This window comes from Notolepis coatsorum (genome assembly GCF_963971535.1).
Source record: "Notolepis coatsorum genome assembly, chromosome: 9".
NCBI classification, from domain to species: Eukaryota; Metazoa; Chordata; class Actinopteri; order Aulopiformes; family Paralepididae; genus Notolepis; species Notolepis coatsorum.
This window is the reverse complement of record NC_140173.1, coordinates 98,698,816-98,718,846: the sequence shown is the minus strand read 5'-3', so window position 1 is coordinate 98,718,846 and position 20,031 is coordinate 98,698,816. Positions and strand designations below refer to the sequence as shown.

Below are 20,031 nucleotides of genomic sequence, written 5' to 3'. Positions count from 1 at the left end.
TGTTCTGCAAAAAGATTAATCCAATTCCTGATCGCCATTCCAAATATCGATCGCTGTTACGGACCCTGTCCTATATAGAGGGAATTATGTATGTTATCTGTTGTATATAGGCATGTTTTGTTTGTTGTTGTCTTGTCTCCCTCTTGTGTCTACATATCCCCATTCTCAGGTGTCTCCCAGTCCCAGTTGCAGCAGCAGCTGGTCAATCAGCAACTCACCCCAGTGCAGCAGCAGCTGAGGCTCGTCAGCAATTAAGCTCCACACCCCTTCATATACCCCATTGTGTGCCGTGTTAGTTAGCTCTCTGGTTCATTGGTTGTGGTAACTATTTTCGGGTATATTTTGTGGTAGAGCTCTCTGTCGTTTGCTATAGAGCCGTGGCTCTTTGGGGGTATATGTTGTAGAGCTGGTGAAGGCTCTGGTATTGTGTAGAGCTGGTGAAGGCTCTGGTATTGTGTAGAGCTGGTGAAGGCTCTGGTACTCTGTGTCTTTGGTGTAAAGGCCTCTACATGCTACAGCAACTTCAAAGCAACTTCAACACAACATCGGCGCGATTTCAACGCGCTTGTTGCAGAGAGTCTTGTAGACTGTGTTGCGAGGATGTTGTGTACCTGTCTCAAATCTAATCTAAACACCTGTTGCGTTGGTATTGCGTAGCAGTGATTGGTTGGTATTGAATGGGGGCGGGGCTGTCATAGAATAATATTGGTCCGACTCCCGCAGCGAGGAATACCATCCGCCATTGTTGTAGCCAGCAAGCTATGCTATCAATATTAGCTAAATAATTAGCGTCATAACTGGCCTTTTTCTGAAAACCCAAGCACATATTGTTCCATAGCATACGCCTTCAGTTGATCATGACAAATCCTCTCTTACCTTGACGATTAAAAAGCCTCCATAATTTAGTAAATAAAGCTGTAGCCAGCCAGCTAGCATTGGTGCTATTCAAAATGCTATCCACATTAGCTACATAGCTAACCAACTAAATACAATGGTATCCTGAGGTAATGTTAAATACAACGTTTGCTAGTCGAAATGACTGGACACACACAGGGACAAGTTAAACATCAATCAATTAATTTATTCCAACAGGTAGTTTGAGCTGCATGTGAGCCGGTCTTTCTCTCCTCTCCATTGGAAACTAATGAAGTTACGTTAAAAAGCACAGAACCGGCTGACAAAAGTTAAGCTGCTAGCAACAGACACTATAATACTTCCGGTCGGGGGATTTCAAAATAAAAGAGCGACGACTAAAAGCACCGGAAATACGTTTATTTTGTACATTATCTAACGTTAACACGAACCTAAACTAACTTAGATTAGTTTAGGTTCGTGTAACGTTAGATATTGTAAAAAATAAATGTATTTACGGTGCTTTTAGACTCGCTCTTTTATTTTGAAACCCCCCGCCCGGAAGTAAAAATTATGCTTATTTTTCTGCTCGTTATCAATGGGTTGGTTGAGAAGGGAAGCGTCATCTATCTAGGGAACCTAGCTACGTACGGGGTACAATGTTACATAGGCTGCGCGTTGATTTTGCAGAAGCATAAAGGTAGAGTGTCTGCAACACCGTTGCTTTGTCGATGTTGTGGTGCAGTTGCTTTGAAGTTGCTGTAGCATGTAGAGGCCTTAACTCTCATTGTATCTTTTGGTGTTTGTTGTTTGTAGTACATTTCTGTTTAACCCTGTGTATATTTATTCCCTTGTCACCCAGCCTATGGTGATTGCTTTTCTTTATATTAATCTTTTGTTTCGCACACAGGGATATTGAGGACAGGAAGATACCACTGTACCACTGTATTGCACATCGTCGCGGGCAAGACCAGCCGCATTTCATTGTATACCTGTATGCCGTGACAATTAAAACTCTTGAATCTTGAATCTTGAATCTTGAATACCCTGGGGTCTACATTTTTGCATCACGTAGGTGACCTGATGTTAAAGACACCAGCCTTAGAAGTGAGCACCGCCACCTGTACTTTTGGGCATCCGTGCCTGTAAGGGGGGGTGGGTTTTCATTTCATTTTGATATTTCATTTGGTGCCACTAGGTAGTCCTCCTTGCTTTCTGTGTTGCTGAGTTTTTGTGTTTATAAAAATAAATACTATTATTTAGCTAATTGTTTTGTGTCACTGCACCCTCACCTACCCTGTCTGTGGCCTTGTGTTGCGTCTCCTTACTGGGGTACGTAACAATCACGTTTATTGATCCAACGTTATACTCCGAAACACATAATCCACGCTGCTTCCAGTCCCCTCAATGAATGCAATAGTATCGGGTTGCATGCCCCAGAAGTAAAATGTGGACCGGAGTTTTTCTTTCGATGCACTTTTTCACCCAATGATGTGCATTACCATCCGGGAGACGATAGGGGGCGGTATTTGCCCTTTTCGAGCTCAGAGCCATTCCCAATAATAACGTCAGGCTGGATGGATGAAAAATAAATGGATATCGCTAATAAAAAAAATAACGAGAACTCGTCATTGGCACACAACGCATGGCGAGTTAGGATGAGAAATCTCCTCGTCGTTGGCACTCAAAGTGTTAAGCACCCCCCACAGCCCAAATGGAATGATAAAAAATATATATTATAAAAAAAAAATTATAATTTTTTTTTAATAGTCTAGTTCATAGCTGCGGCGGTCCTGATTCAGCGCCGCTGTTGAATGCATATAAGCAGGGCTCAAAATTAACATTTTTACTTGGGAGCACCAGCAAAAATTTAGGAGCACCCACAAATGTAAGGAGCACCAACAATATATACCGGTATGTACGTAAATTTATTTGTATTGATAAAAAAACTACAATATAACAGTACTGTAATGCAGTAAAACAGTGAAAGTAGCCTTAAACTATAGTATAGTGTAGACCTAGTTAGGGGTGGGAATCACCAGTTTCATCATGATACGATACAATATCGATTCTTTGGACAACGATGCGATATTTGCCGATATCACAAAGTCTGCCACGATACGATACGATTCGATTCAGGTGCCTGCGATCGATATGAGACGATATTATATGACCATTTAACACAATCAGTAACATTTACGGTAGATCAACAAAAAAAAGGCAACGGAAATATCATTTGACATTTTTATTTTTGAGCTCTTCCAGACATTTAAATGAAAAACAATCTACCGGTATTGTTTTTTAATACAAATAGACCTCCTGTTCACTGTAAAGTGCCACGTTTTGACATATTGAGCTTTAAACTTTAAGTAAATTTTTTTGGAACTCACAACACGCAACCTAAAACCCCTTCCTCTCCCAAACCGTTCCTGCAATTGTTTTATGGTGCATGATGATCATGAATACATTTATTATGTATTGTATTTTTTATGTTTAAATATCAACATTATCTGTCCATCCTCAGTACATTTACTATAAATATACTATACTTCATCTGGTCTTTCCAAGCGCGCACGCACTTTTTCAGTCTTTAACGCGACGTGGGCATAAAGGAATGGCGAGGATTGCAAAGCATGTTAGATGCATTTGACCCGTTGCGGAATAAAACAGCAGGGACTTGTTTTGGGTCACAAAATAGGCACACTAGCCTTGCTCTGTTGCAATGTCCGCGTTCCAGACGCTACTGCTGTGCTGTGAGCCGAGCGGATACGACTCTCCACGGGATTTTCAAAATAAGAGCATCGCAATATGGTCGCACCAAAACAATTATTTGCACTCGCACGAATGCTCCCAATTATATTTTGATGTCGCACAGATACAATTTCGGTCGCATATGCGATCAATTCGGTCGCAATTTCGAGCCCTGCATATAAGGGAAACACTGGCATATATATGTGTGTGTGTGTGTATATATATATATACACGTGTGTGTGTATGTGTTCGAGTGTCTTATGTGAATGTGTGTATGTATTTGTGTGTGTCCTATGTGAGTGTATGTATTCGAGTGTGTCCTATGTGAGTGTGTATGTATTCGAGTGTGTCCTATGTGAATGTGTGTGTAATTCTATTCGATTGTGTCCTATGTGAATGTGTGTGTGTATTTGAGTGTGTCCTATGTGAGTGTGTGTGTATGTATGTATTTGAGTGTGTCCTATGTGAGTGTGTGTGTATGTATTCGAGTGTGTCCTATGTGAGTGAGTGTGTGTGTGAGTGAGTATGTGTGTATATATAATGTATGTGTGTATATATGTGTGTGTGTGGATATATATATGCATGTGTGTATATATATGCATGTGTGTATATATATATGTGTGTGTGTATATATATGTGTGTGTGTGTGTGTGTATGTATTTGAGTGTGTCCTATGTGAGTGTGTGTGTATGTATTCAAGTGTGTCCTACAGTATGTGAGTGAGTGTATGGTGTGTGTGTGTGTATAAACTGTGTGTATATATGTGTGTGTGTGCGTGTATTCGAGTGTCTCCTATGTCAGTGTATGTCTATGTATTTGAGTGTGTCCTATGTGAGTGTGTGTGTACTATGTATGTATTTGAGTGTGTCCTATGTGAGTGTATGTATGTATTTGAGTGTGTCCTATGTGAGTGTGTGTATGTATTTGAGTGTGTCCTATGTGAGTGTGTGTATGTATTTGAGTGTGTCCTATGTGAGTGTGTGTATGTATTTGAGTGTGTCCTATGTGAGTGTGTGTGTGTATGTATTCGAGTGTGTCCTACTGTATGTGAGTGTGTGTGTATGTATTCGAGTGTGTCCTATGCGAGTGTGTGTGTGTGTGTATGTATTTGAGTGTGTCCTACTGTATGTGAGTGTGTGTGTGTGTATGTATTCGAGTGTGTCCTATGTGAGTGAGTGTGTGTGTGAGTGAGTATGTGTGTATATATAATGTATGTGTGTATATATGTGTGTGTGGATATATATATGCATGTGTGTATATATATGTGTGTGTGTATATATATGTGTGTGTGTATGTATTTGAGTGTGTCCTATGTGAGTGTGTGTGTATGTATTCAAGTGTGTCCTATGTGAGTGAGTGTATGGTGTGTGTGTGTATAAACTGTGTGTATATATGTGTGTGTGCGTGTATTCGAGTGTCTCCTATGTGAGTGTATGTGTATGTATTTGAGTGTGTCCTATGTGAGTGTGTGTGTATGTATTTGAGTGTGTCCTATGTGAGTGTGTGTGTACTATGTATGTATTTGAGTGTGTCCTATGTGAGTGTATGTATGTATTTGAGTGTGTCCTATGTGAGTGTGTGTATGTATTTGAGTGTGTCCTATGTGAGTGTGTGTATGTATTCGAGTGTGTCCTATGTGAGTGTGTGTGTGTATGTATTCGAGTGTGTCCTACTGTATGTGAGTGTGTGTGTATGTATTAGAGTGTGTCCTATGTGAGTGTGTGTGTGTATGTATTCGAGTGTGTCCTACTGTATGTGAGTGTGTGTGTGTATGTATTCGAGTGTGTCCTATGTGAGTATATTTGAGTGTGTCCCATGTGTGTGTGTGTGTGTGTATGTATTTGAGTGTGTCCTATGTGAGTGTGAGTGTATGTATTCGAGTGTGTCCTATGTGAGTGTGAGTGTATGTATTCAAGTGTGTCCTATGTGAGTGTCAGTGTATGTATTAGAGTGTGTCCTATGTGAGTGTGAGTGTATGTATTTGAGTGTGTCCTACGTGAGTGTGAGTGTATGTATTCGAGTGTGTCCTATGTGAGTGTGAGTGTATGTATTTGAGTGTGTCCTATGGGAGTGTGAGTGTATGTATTCGAGTGTGTCCTACTGTATGTGAGTGTGAGTGTATGTATTCGAGTGTGTCCTATGTGAGTGTGAGTGAGTGTATGTATTCGAGTGTGTCCTATGTGAGTGTGAGTGTATGTATTCGAGTGTGTCCTATGTGAGTGTGAGTGTATGTATTAGAGTGTGTCCTATGCGAGTGTGTATGTGCGTGTATGTAATGCCTCTTTTCCACTGCATGGTACCTACTCGACTCGACTTTACTCTGCCTTTTCATTGCCAAAATTTGCGGATAGTACCTGGTACCGGGTACTTTTTTAGTACCCGTTTTGTCAAGGTTCCAAGCGGGTAGAAGTGATACCAAAAAGTGACGTGAAACACTGCAGACCACTGATTGGTCAGAAGAGAGAATCGTCACTACGTTATCATTGCGCTACACGGGGGACGACCTGCACAAAACACAAATCTGCCATCTTTAAATAGCCTCGCGACTACTAAACATTAGCATTCATAATTTGTTTGCAGCAAGAACAAAGTGCAATAAACAAAAAAAGATACATTCACTGTGTATTCTGCCTCATTTATTGATGAAACAAAACCAACATCAACACAATTTACCACCAAGAACAAAGAGTTTAGTCTCACAAAAAGATAGCTAATTTTGTTTAGCTTATGTGCTAATGTGACTGGGATCTTCCATTATAACCTTTAGCATTGCAGCTAGCGTACATTAGCTTATGCCTTATTAGCTAAACAAATGTGCAATCTTTTTGTGAGACTAAACTCTTTGTTCTTGGTGGTAAATTGTGTTGCTGTTGGTTTTGTTTCATCAATAAATTACGCAGAATACACTGAAGGTATCTTCATAGCTTCATATTTAGCTTCGAAATCCTCTATTGTCTGTGTGTCACGTTGAAGATGACGTCACGGCGCCCTCGCTATGACGACCAGCTACACTGATGGGGGGGGGGGGGGGGGGGGTACTATCTGCAGTGGAAAACGAACGAAGTACCAAAAGTGAGTAGAGTAGAGTAGGTAACATGCAGTGGAAAAGAGGCATTATGGTCTGAGGAAGACGTGTCTCTTAACGTGTCTGTCAACAGCAGCCTCCTCACCTATCAGAGAGAAGGCCTTCCTCACGACCACGGTGCGCAGCAGACACGTCTCCCTCAGGTAGTCGGCCAGCTGTCCCCCAAGCAGAGCCAGCACCGCACAGCCCAGGTAGGGCAGAGACGACAGGTAACCATTCTGAGGAGAGGAGACATGCATCGTTATGTTATGATTACTATACTATATATTATATGTATATAGAGAGACGACATGTAACCATTCTGAAGAGAGGAGACATGCAATACATCATTATGTTATGATAATAATAATACACTTTATTTGTATAGCACTTTCATACAAGAATTGCAGCTCAAATTGCTTCACAGCAGCAAAATATTCCTACTATATATAGCTTAGATATGAAAATGAAAACTTCATCTAAACTTAGATTATGGTCTTTGACAATCCGTGCCACTGCCCAGGAGTAACCTGTTTTTAACACATTTAGTGCCATTCACTGATTTACACGTTTCTGATGCCCGACGCCTGGTGTTATCATAGGGAATGCGTCTGAGATCGCAAAAGTCCAATACCGCCGCCTGGTGGGATGCGGCATGTATTGCACAACCTTTGAAACGTTGAGTCTTTGGCTGTGCGTCGATTATATAGGTCCGGGCGGACTTTTATTAGTCGGACAAGTGTAGCGGTTCTAATGCTCGGATTGAGAAGAAACAATTACTCCCGCGGTGGATTCTGTGTTGGATTATGTTGGCGGAACGATGGACATCAATATGGCGATCAGATAATTGGAATATTCTTTTCGGGGTACATCCTAGTCAAGTTAAGGGCTATATGGTATCAATCTTGCGTTGATCCAATAATGTTTTCATTGCGATCCGAGCGTATGTGTGTAACGCTACTCCATAACGTATTCCATTGGTGACGATCAAAGCATCGAAATACCGATCATATGCATTTGATTTTTTAACTGTAGGGTGTGTAGGGACAAAACACCAATGGATTAGGTATAATACACATTGCGACGTATATAACCAGCCTCTCAGGAATTGGCCCGGATCATTCCGAAATAACACTCATATTCACCACGGTATAAAACGGGAACGTATGGATGGAAAAATTATTTCTTTATGGCATATTGAACGGAAGGTTCATACTGTCAATTGACAATGATATTGGATCCATAGCTATAATATAAAATATAGGTTTAGCTCTACAAACAACGTGACACACAGTGAATTTGTAATGGAAAGCTGGCCTGACAACAGCGGGCCCCGTCTAATGGCCGGCACCCAATGTGTTAAGCCATAAATATTGGATCCGATTATTTTTCAATAAAAAAACAGCATTTAAAAGTGAATTGTATTCTTTTAAATGTCCTTTTAACTCATTGACTGCCAGGGATTAGCCTTAGCCCTGTGATAATCACCTTGTTTGTAGAGCTATAACTATATTCTATATTATAGCTATGGATACAATACTATGGCCCATTTGACATCGAGTATCTATCGTTCAACATGTGAAAATGAAAGAATTTTTTCATCCATACATTCCCGTTTTATACCGTGGTGAATATGAGTATGGTTTTAGATTGGTCTGGGGTAATTCCCGAAATGCTGAGCAATAGCCTTATGTGTGTATTACACTAAAACCGTTGCAGTTTCTTGCCTGGACCCGCTATTATTCTCAAATCAAATCTACTGTAAATCATAGGTATTATGTTTCATCATGAATGCATGAAAGGGGGGGGGGGGGGGGGGGGGGCGTTTTTTTATGCTTTGATCACCACCAACGGCATACGTTGTGGACTAACGTTACACACACACGGTCGGATCGCATTGAAGATATGCTTGGATCAACGCAAGATTGAGATCATATAGCCCTTACAGTACCTTGACTAGGATGTACCCCAAAAAGAATATTCCAATTATCTGATCGCCATTCCAAGTATTGATGTCCATCGTGTCGCCAACATAATCCACCACACATCATGCATCGGGAGTATTTGATTCTTCTAAATCAGACTGAAGAATCAAAGCTGAGCTTGAGCAAAAAAGAAAACGACCCGAACCCATTAGATCGACCCACAGGCCAAGATACAATGTTTCAAAGGGTGCTCGATACCGCCGCCTGGGACGATCTGGCCGGTACTGCACCCTCGGCGTCGCAGTATGCCTTCTACCGGCAACATACGGGTCCCTGATGAATAGTTTTATTTTCGGTCTTTGTTTACAGATAAATCAAAAACACACATGTGTGGACTTTCAAAAGGAAAAGAAAAAAAGAAAAAATCACAAATGTACATTATTCAAAGTAAGCTCACACACAAAATCCAAACTCAATGACCGAAAAAAAGGAATAGGCTGAAGCACATGCTTATTTTTGCCTATCCTTTACAATTCTTAAAAACTAAATATACTTTATTATAAGAAAGACAAATTTTAAATATATAATTTTTTTCTTTTTCTTTAAGAGAAAAAAGAAAAGAGAAAATAAATGTTTGATGTTTTCCTCAAAACTGTACTCCTGAATTATTTTTAAGTCCCTGACATTGAATAGGATATTAAAATCGAAAAAAAGGAAAATGATCTAATAACGTATATATACGTGGTTGGCGTTCAACGGTCGTCTGCCAAACACGTATATAAACGTGGTTTCATTGAGTTAAAATGAAAAATAGTGCTTGGGAAAGTACTTTAATTTCATTTTGCAATGTCTGTGGGAACCATGTGTTTTGAACGTGTTTGCACGGTGTATCTGCACTTAAAGACAATCCAAATCACCTACAGTATAAGGTAAATAATCACCTGTGACCCCAAAGTAGTGACACTGTGTATTTGATTTGACCCGATTGAATAAATGACAAGCTGGTGCTCTGGTGTAACATCCAGTGGCTGAATATTATCTATAGCACCTTTAACTATGAATGTACATTATATCAACTCCCAACTTATCATATTTAGATAATTTAGTTTGAAGGCAATGTTCATCTGAAAACTTAACACATTGACTGCCACGCTGTTTTCCCATCTTTGTACTTAGTGTGCCAGCTCTAGTATAGGAATTTTCACTGTGCGTTGCGGTGTTTGCAGGGCTATATCTATAGCTATGGAGACAATACTATGGCTCATTTGACATTAACAAGCCATCTTTCAACATGTGAAAAATAATGAATTTTTTCATGTATACGTTTGCGTGAATATTGTATAGTTTCAGAGTGATCCTGGCTAATTCCTGAAAACGGCGCTATGGAGCAATACGTGAATTTTGCTAAAAGCGTTGGCGTTGCTCGCCTGTACACACTACTATTTCCAATTCAAAAAGGTATATAATATAGGTATTATGTTTCATCATGAATGCAGGGGGGGGGGGGGATGCCCACGTTTTTTGATGCTTTGATCGCCAGTAATGGAATTAGTTTTGAACACCACACACGCTGATCAGCTGGATCGATATGAAATCATTGTAGGATCAAGGTGGAATTGACGTCAGATAGTCCTTACCTTTGATCGGGATTATTCCAAAAAGAATATTCCAATTGTCTGATCGCGATTTCCAGTATTGATGTCCATCTGGTCCCGGACATAATTTGGCACAGCTTATGGATCGAGTGTGCTAGATGCGTTTCGAAGTGGTCGGATGAAGCGATTTACTTGGCTTCGTCTAAATTCTCCACTGAACCATATACGATGTAACACACGGTGAGAAATAAGGTTTCAAAGGGTGGGCGATACTGCCACCGAGCAGGATACGGCCGGTATTGCACGTTGGGGATCTCAGAATGATTTCCTATGGCAACACGAGGTCCGTGAACCTGTAATGAATAAAAATATCAAATAAAAGAAAAGACGACCAAAACCCAATAAATCTCGGGTCTGGCAGTCAATGTGTTAAAGAACAGACTCACTCACCGATGGCAGACGCAACCATGCAAGGTGCCAACCTGCTCATCGGGAGCAATTAGTGGTTAAGTGTCTTGCTCAAGGACACTTCGACACGCTGCCCGGGAGGAGGGAATCGAACCGGGAACCTCCGGATTACCAGATGACTGCTCTACCTCCTGAGCCACTGTCGCCCCAGTATGTGTGTGCGTGAGAGAGAAAGCCTGACCTGCTGGATGCTGATGCCCAGGATGTCATTCATGTAGGTGGGCAGCAGGGTGAGCAGCGTGTAGAAGCTCCAGTTGTAGCAGAAGTGAGCGACGACGATGGCCCAGAGAGGCCCCGAGCGCAGGATGGAGCCCCAGGGGATGTGGCTCCTGGATGAGGACAGCTGGACGCGACACGACCGCACCACATCGACCATGAACAGAGAACACAGAAACATCCAACGTTAGCAAGCTAAGCGTGCGTAGCTCAACCTGTGTAACGTTAAGTAACTTGTGTTCCGCTGGGAAAGACCGCATACAACTTGGTTTAATCCAAACGTCCATTCAGAAACGTCTCACTCACTCACTCACTCACTCACTCACTCACTCACTCACTCACTCACTACTTCTGCTGTTGTCTTTGTACGCTGAGCTTTGTGGTAAACATTTGTGGATATTCCCAAGCCGAATTAGCTAGCTCACTATATTTGTAACAAATATACTAGGTAACGAAATAGAATAGAAGGGGCTTGGTGTTTTTCATTCCAAACTGACAGACTTCAAAAGGCTAATGTGTCTACTTCTAGACACAGTGTCACAAGCTCAGATGAAGTTGGAAGACAAACTCAGCAAGCTAGCAGCTAGTAGCTGACTCACTGAGTAAGAGAATAACACACTGTTGCACGTTTGGTGAAACGAGAATAAAAGTGTATTGTAGTGCGTTGGGTGTTACGTAAGAAAGGAGATGTTGGTATTGTAATAACTTGTATTGTATGAACCTGTTCATACTTCACTGTTCATACTTTTTGCACATTACTGCTCAATTGCACAGCCCTGTTAAATATTCCATTCAACTGTATTGTTATTTTTATTCTAATTAGTGTATATACTTGACGTGCACAATTGTCCAGCCCTGCCCTATTTAATTTTATAAGTCTATTCTATTCTATTGTGCTTCTATTTTAATTTACCGGTAGCTTATATTCCATTTTATTGTATTCTACCTTTTTATTTTATTCTACCGTAAGTGTCTGTCTGTTAATGTGGAATTCCTTGTGTAAACTACTTGGCAATAAAGACCTTTCTGATTCTGATTGGGTATTAAAATACTTTATAACCAGAGTAATAGAATGCAGCCTCCACTATGGGAGATATACCGAAGATGAACCATTATAGACACATTATGAACACATTATGAATCCCTTACTGACCTAATGTTGAAGATGAACCATTATAGACACATTATGAATCCCTTACTGACCTAATGTTGAAGATGAACCATTATAGACACATTATGAACCCCTTACTGACCTAATGTTGAAGATGAACCATTATAGACACATTATGAATCCCTTACTGACCTAATGTTGAAGATGAACCATTATAGACACATTATGAATCCCTTACTGACCCAATGTTGAAGATGAACCATTATAGACACATTATGAATCCCTTACCGGCCTAATGTTGAAGATGAACCATTATAGACCCATTATGAATCCCTCACTGACCTAATGTTGAAGATGAACCATTATAGACACATTATGAATCCCTTACCGCCCTAATGTTGCCCACATCAGAATATTGATGTATACGCCTGTCCCCGTCTCCCTGTCTCATGGTGATGACCAAAGTGGTGGTCGTCCCGTCGTCCCGTGGTGATGGCCAAGAGGATACGACCCTCTCTACGTTGCCCCCATACCTCAAATGGATCCGTTACTAGCTCTATTCTATTTTCAATCTTTCAAAATGTTCTTATGTACCCCAGTTGCTATTGCATGTACATGTTTGTGTTTTATTACACGTATATACACACATACCAACTGTTTCGCCTGTTTATTCTGCACCCATTGATCATCCATAGCAACACTACTATCACCGACATCTAAGAAGGGAGATTCCCCCTTGAATGGCCCTTCTAATGTTTCTCTCCTCCACATTGCCTGTGGTGCTTTTTTCCTATTGCTAGGTTTTTAGTGAGTTTTTCCTTACCTTCATGTGGGGTATGTCTGGGAGTGTTGCATTTATTTATTTTACATTTTATTTTGGATTTCATGGTGTTTTTTGTTTTGTTCTTGATTTATTGTGATGTTTCGTCTTGACTTGTTTAAAGAAGACGTGTCCGGCCCATGGGGACATTAACGTGTGTTGTCAGGCCTTACAAATACATTTGATTTGATATTAGGTGAACTGCATTCCTCCAGTGTATAGACCATTTCATTTTGTGCCCCTTTAATTCAACTGATGGTACAACAACCAATCACATGTTCACAGACAAAACATGTTGACAAACTGTAGTGTATTGAAATATGTAGGGATGTCCGATATTATCGGCCGATATCGGCATTAAAATGTGATATCAGAAAATATCGGTATCGGTTTTCAAATTTTTAATTTTTTTTTACATTTCTATAACCTTTATTTACCCAGGCAAGCAAGTAAGAACAAATTCTGATTTTATTTATTGTCAAAAGTATGCATAATGTTGTGTTAATTCCACAACAAGAGATATGTAATGTTAAATACCTGAAATTATTCCATTTTTTGGGGGGGGAAACCCTGCATATATCGGTATCGGTTGATATCGGTATCGGAAATTAAGAGTTGGACAATATCGGTATAGGTAAAAAAGCCAATATCGAGCATCCCTAGAAATATGTGATGTAGGAGTGGAACAGGAGTGCAACAGGAGTGCAACAGGAGTGCATCCAGATCAGCTAGCCTATCTTAGCACAAATGAAGGGAAGCAGATTCGCACCACTAGCTTAGCCAGGCCACCAGCTAAGTAAGCTAAGCTTCCATTAATTTGTGAGAAAGAGCATTTCCCATAATTTTGGCGTGCTTCTTTAAATTAAATCAAATAAACTGCTAAACTTCCATCAACCCCAGCAGATGTATTACCTCGTTTTTCAGAGAGTTAGTAATGTAGAGTCTCTCCTGGTTAGAGATCCGTGGGTGAGAGTCTGGAGTGTTGCTGACCAGCGCCGACCACAAGACGAACCACACCAGCCCCACCGCACCTGAACACATATCATTCTGGAATCAACAACTGTTGTCAAAGTGTGTTTGTTATTGTTATTTTCCATTTATAAAAAAAATTATGTAAACCATAATAAAGTATGTAAGTAGAATTTTTTTTAAACATGCCATGTTGCCTTTAACACGTTGAGTGCCGTTCACGAGAATTCTCGTTTCTGGGCCCCAACCGTTCAGTGCCATAAACGAAGATTCTCGTTTGATTTTAATACCCTATTGCATCCAGGGAGCCTGGTGTTATCATAGGGAATGAGTCTGAGATCGCAAAAGTCCAATACCGCCGCCTGGTAGGATGCGGCCGGTATTGCACATCCTTTGAAACGTTGAGTCTTTGGCTGTGCGTCGATTATATAGGTCCGGGCGGACTTTTCCCAGTCGGGCATGACGAGCGGTTATAACGCATGGATTTATAAGAATCAAACACTCCCGATTCATGTTCTTTGGTGGATTATGTTGCCGACACGATCAACATCAATACTTGGAATGGCGATCAGATAATTGGAATATTCTTTTTGGGGTACATCCTAGTCAAGGTAAGGGCTATATGGTATCAATCTTGCGTTGATCCAAGAATTCCTTCATTGCGATCGGAGTGTATGTGTGTAATGTACTGTGTAACGTATTCCATTGGTGACGATCAAAGCATAAAAAACGACCCCCCCCCCCCCCCCCCCCCTCTTTCATGCATTCATGATGAAACATAATACCTATAATCTAGATTTGATTTGAGAATAGTAGCTAGTCCAGGCAAGAAACGAGAACGTTTTTAGTGAATTGCACGTATTGCTGCATAGCGTAGTTTTCTGGGATTAGACAGAATTATTCTAAAACTATAGTCATATTCACCACGGTATAAAACGGGATCGTATGGATGGAAAAATTATTTCTTTTTTGCATCTTGACCGGAAGAAACCCAGTGTAGCTATAATATATTATAGAATATAATTATAACTCTACAAACAAGGTGACGGACTACATTGGTTTAATGGGTGGCATGAGCATAGCCGTTTCCCGGAAGAGGCGTGGCACAGAATGTGTTAACACGATGTTGTTCTATTGTTAAATCACTGTTGCCACAAACGTCATAGGAAAGTAGAACAGAGTGAGTCCTGCTGACGCTGCATGACTACAGGATGTAAAAACACTAATGCCCCTTTTCCACTGCATGGTACCTACTCGACTCTACATTTTCGGTTTTCCATTACCAAAATACCTGGAACCGGGTACTTTTTGGGTTCTTTTTTTAGTCCCTGCTCTGTAGAACTGGTACCAGAAAAGTGACGTGAAACACTGCAGACCACTGATTGGTCAGAAGAGAGAAGCGTCACACGTTGGAGCGTCTGCACAAAAATAGAAAGCCGCCATCTTTAATGCCTCGCTTAGGATTCATTATTTGTTTGCAGCAGGAACAAGTGCAATAAACAAAAAAGGATACGTTCATTGTGTATTCTGCCTCATTTATTGATGAAACAAAACCGACATCAACACAATTTACCACCGAGCGGAGAGTTTACTCACAAAAAGATCGCTGATTTGTTAAGCTTGTTGTTAGCTTAGGTGCTAATGTGCTTGCGTTTTACCATGGCTAGCGCACATAGCGTGATCAATATAACTCGCTATTGATTGTTTGTACTAGTAACGTTAATGCTAGGTTATTACCTAATGCTAACGTTAGCAGATAGACGCGAGAGGTAACGTTAAAGCTTGTTGTTAGCTTACGTGCTAATGTTGCTGAAGCTGCATGACTACAGGATGTAAAAACACTAACAGAGTGAGTCCTGCTGACGCTGCATGACTACAGGATGTAAAAACACTAAGAGTGAGTCCTGCTGAAGCTGCATGACTACAGGATGTAAAAACACTAACAGAGTGAGTCCTTCTGACGCTGCATGACTACAGGATGTAAAAACACTAAGAGTGAGTCCTGCTGAAGCTGCATGACTACAGGATGTAAAAACACTAACAGAGTGAGTCCTTCTGACGCTGCATGACTACAGGATGTAAAAACACTAAGAGTGAGTCCTGCTGACGCTGCATGACTACAGGATGTAAAAACACTAACAGAGTGAGTCCTGCTGACGCTGCATGACTACAGGATGTAAAAACACTAACAGAGTGAGTCCTGCTGACGCTGCATGACTACAGGATGTAAAAACACTAACAGAGTGAGTCCTGCTGATGCTGCATGACTACAGGATGTAAAAACACTAACAGAGTGAGTCCTGCTGACGCTGCATGACTATAGGATGTAAAAACACTAACAGAGTGAGTCCTGCTGACGCTGCATGACTACAGGATGTAAAAACACTAACAGAGTGAGTCCTGCTGACGCTGCATGACTATAGGATGTAAAAACACTAACAGAGTGAGTCCTGCTGACGCTGCATGACTACAGGATGTAAAAACACTAAGAGTGAGTCCTGCTGAAGCTGCATGACTACAGGATGTAAAAACACTAACAGAGTGAGTCCTTCTGACGCTGCATGACTACAGGATGTAAAAACACTAAGAGTGAGTCCTGCTGACGCTGCATGACTACAGGATGTAAAAACACTAACAGAGTGAGTCCTGCTGACGCTGCATGACTACAGGATGTAAAAACACTAACAGAGTGAGTCCTGCTGACGCTGCATGACTACAGGATGTAAAAACACTAACAGAGTGAGTCCTGCTGACGCTGCATGACTATAGGATGTAAAAACACTAACAGAGTGAGTCCTGCTGACGCTGCATGACTACAGGATGTAAAAACACTAACAGAGTGAGTCCTGCTGACGCTGCATGACTACAGGATGTAAAAACGCTAAGGCCGGAATCCACAGAAGCTTTGCGCGCTTTTTCCGAAGCAAAGCCGGCGCATCTTGCTCTCAAATGAATGAAATTAGGTTGTTCATGCGTAAACATAGGCGTTGCGTCCGTGCAGTTGACGTATATTTAAATTAGGTAACATGGGCGGAAAATCTCCCCTTTCTATGTAAATGAGCCTCTAAACAGGTGATCATGGCAGCGGTAATTGTAGCAGAGAGGCATGACCGTGAAAGATATTATCGAATATCTCGAAGGACAATATCAAATCAAGCGCATGCAGCGATACCATGCAATCGTACTCATTATTTAAATATCGTTATATAACGTTGTGGGCCTTGGGGTTATGCTCGTATATAAACAGAATCTAAGTTGTTTGAGAAATTTAAAGCCGAGTGCCATAGCCTTCGCAACGCGTGATTTAGAAATAAGGCTATAGCACTGACATTTCAAACGATTGGTTCTGAGATGATGATCAATACAGTAAACATTTATTTCTGATATAGGTGTTGATCAGCAGTAATGCAATGTCATGATTATTATTATTCTGAAGTTATTATTATTATTATTATTATTATTATTATTATTATTATTATTATTAATAAATTAAAAATGAATTAATAAGAACTCCTCTCCTTCACCTAATTATGAAATCAGATATAGGCCAGGGCCCTCATTTATCAACGTTGCGTACACACAGATATGTGCGTAACCCGTGCGTATGATCATTTCTAAACAAAGTGTGTGACTTATCAATTTGAACGTGTGCTTGACTTTGTGCGTATATTTACGCTCAGCTCAGGGCATGCGAACCTGGTGCCCGGTGGTAGAATATGGAGACTGCAGACGGACGGCATTATGCTCTCATCAGTTTCATGCATTAGTTTCAACGCGGAAATAAGCTTTCGTTCATTAGTTTGACTGACGTGTTCTGTATGACCCCCGTAATTCATTATAGTTAATTGTAAAATAGCAACAGTAGTGTAATTATGGTCAAAACCCTATAAATAGCATTTGGAATAATAGGTATTTCCTTCTGAATGAATGCAGCATGGTTTATATATAGCGTTATTGGAATATACGGGGTGTACTGACTGTGCTCTGCGTAACTCAACTCGTTATTATTTTGCGCATAGATTGCAGAAATACGGGAACGTTTTGATTATATTTAAAAGGCTTTGCCATTGTTAAACTAAACAAGTGGAATTTCGAAGCTGTAAGCAGAATACAAGTCATATGAACACCCACGATATAGTGTTCTTCCCCCTTCCTACTGTATAAGAAAGAATTAAAAACGCATTGCAACGAGAACAGAGGTTATTTGTTGAGTTTATGTGTATTACAAAACCCTTGCAATAAATGTGTCTTAAATGAATGAAAAGCATACATGCTCTGGATACAGGTAGCATATATCGTGTGGGTGATATGACTTGTATTCTGATTTCTGAAATTCCACTTATTTCGTTTTGTGTCAAAGCCTTTTAAATATAAATCAAAAAGTTCCCGTATTTCTGCAATCTATGCGCAAAATAATAACGAGTTGAGTTCTAACAAAGAACGTATTACATGCTGGGTAGGCTGATAGAGTAAACTGTAAATGAAATAGCCTATAACATTATAAAGGATAGGCTATGATAGCAGGGTCTTCCCAACCTTTAATCCCCAGAGCCCCACGATTCCTGGGAGACATATAGGAATATGATATGATATATTATATATGCGCAAGTTACTGTTGCATAATGTAGGCTATGGCTGCTATTATATGTAATTCATATAGGCTACCTAATACAGATAACAAAATAGATTGTATGCCTCTACAAATCATATTATACCCGGTAGCCAATCGAACAAAACTACCGGTAATAAAGGCATTCATATTCCAGCATGGTTATAATGACACACCAACGCCAAACATTGGTTAACGGTCTTTATTAGTATTTTGAGCTGTCCAGGCAGAATTGCAGCAATGGTCTTAGGGAGTCGTTGATATCTGACATCACAGTGTACAAGTCCGCCAGCCTTTTATTTATCCCATAACACGGGTTGTGTCTTCTTGGTTCGACAGCGCCTCCGTGAACAATCTCGCTCGTGGAGTTTCTCAGAGTTCACTCGGGTTAGTCCATTATTTCACATCCCATGGGGGGTGTTTCATTACCATATATGGATAATCATGCACGAGCATTGACGGTAAGAACAAATGGTATTTATCAATACGGAGGAGAGTAGGACCCGTGTACGCACGGTTGATAAATCCCGATATTTCTGTGCGTATACACATTCTAAATTCTGTGCTTAAGTACGAAAATAGAACACTTTCTAAGCATTGTTGATAAGTGAGGGCCCAGGGCCCTCATTCATCAACGTGGCGTAGAAGATGTTCTATTTCCACACGTAAGCACAGAATTTAGAATCAGTGCACGCACAGAAATATTGGGATTCATCAACCGTGCGTACACAGGTCCTATGCTCCTCCGTGTTGATAAATACCTCTTTGTTCTACCGTCAATGCTCGTGCATGATTATCCATATATGGTCATGAAAGTGATGAAACACCCCCCATGGGATGTGAAATAATGGACTGACCCGAGCGGAACTCTGAGAAACTTCACGGAGATTGTTCACTGCTGTCGAACCAAGAAGACACAACGCGTGTTATGGGATAAATAAAAGGCGGACTTGTAAACGGTGATGTCAGATATCAACGGCTCCCTAAGACCATTGCTGCAATTCTGCCTGGACAGCTCAAAATACTAATAAAGACCGTTCGTTGACCACTGTTTGGCGTTGGTTGTGTGTCATTATAACCGTGCTGTAATATGAATGCCTTTATTAGTTGTGTTCGATTGGCTATATGATTTTTAGAGGCATCTATTTTGTTGTCGGTATTACCGACAACAAAATAGATGCCTCTAAAAATCATATACTATTAGGTAGCCTATATGAATTACATATAATAGCAGCCATAGCCTACATTATGCAACAGTAACTTGCGCATACCAGTGTATGCGACGGACCAGTGTATACCTTATATCATATCATATTCATATAATAGTTTACTCTATCAGCATACCAGCATGTAATATGTTCTTTGTTAGAACTCAACCCGTTATTATTTTGCACATAGATTGCAGAAATACGGGAACGTTTTGATTTACATTAAAAGGCTTTGACATTGTAAAACTAAATACGTGGAATTCTGTAAGCATAATACAAGTCATATCACCCACACGATATGCTCCGTGTCCAGAGCATGTATGCTTTTCATTCATTTAAGACACATTATTGCAAGGGTTTTGTAATACACATACACCCTGGTGTCATTGCAATGCGTTTTTTATTCTTTCTTATACAGTAAAAAGGGGGAAGAACACTATATC

The 20,031-nt window shown here is 40.5% G+C and overlaps 1 protein-coding gene across 1 annotated transcript in view; it reads right to left on the bottom strand.

Annotated features, from left to right (window-relative positions):
* The window catches only part of slc17a5 (solute carrier family 17 member 5), a 90,894-nt gene that overhangs the window by 20,531 nt on the left and 50,332 nt on the right, over positions 1-20,031 (bottom strand). Inside the window, exons 6-8 of the mRNA XM_084321480.1 lie at positions 13,715-13,833; positions 10,837-10,998; positions 6,774-6,906 (exon numbers count right to left, since the gene is read on the bottom strand). Coding sequence (XP_084177606.1) covers positions 6,774-6,906; positions 10,837-10,998; positions 13,715-13,833 — 414 coding nt within the window. The remainder of the gene's footprint in view (positions 1-6,773; positions 6,907-10,836; positions 10,999-13,714; positions 13,834-20,031) is intronic.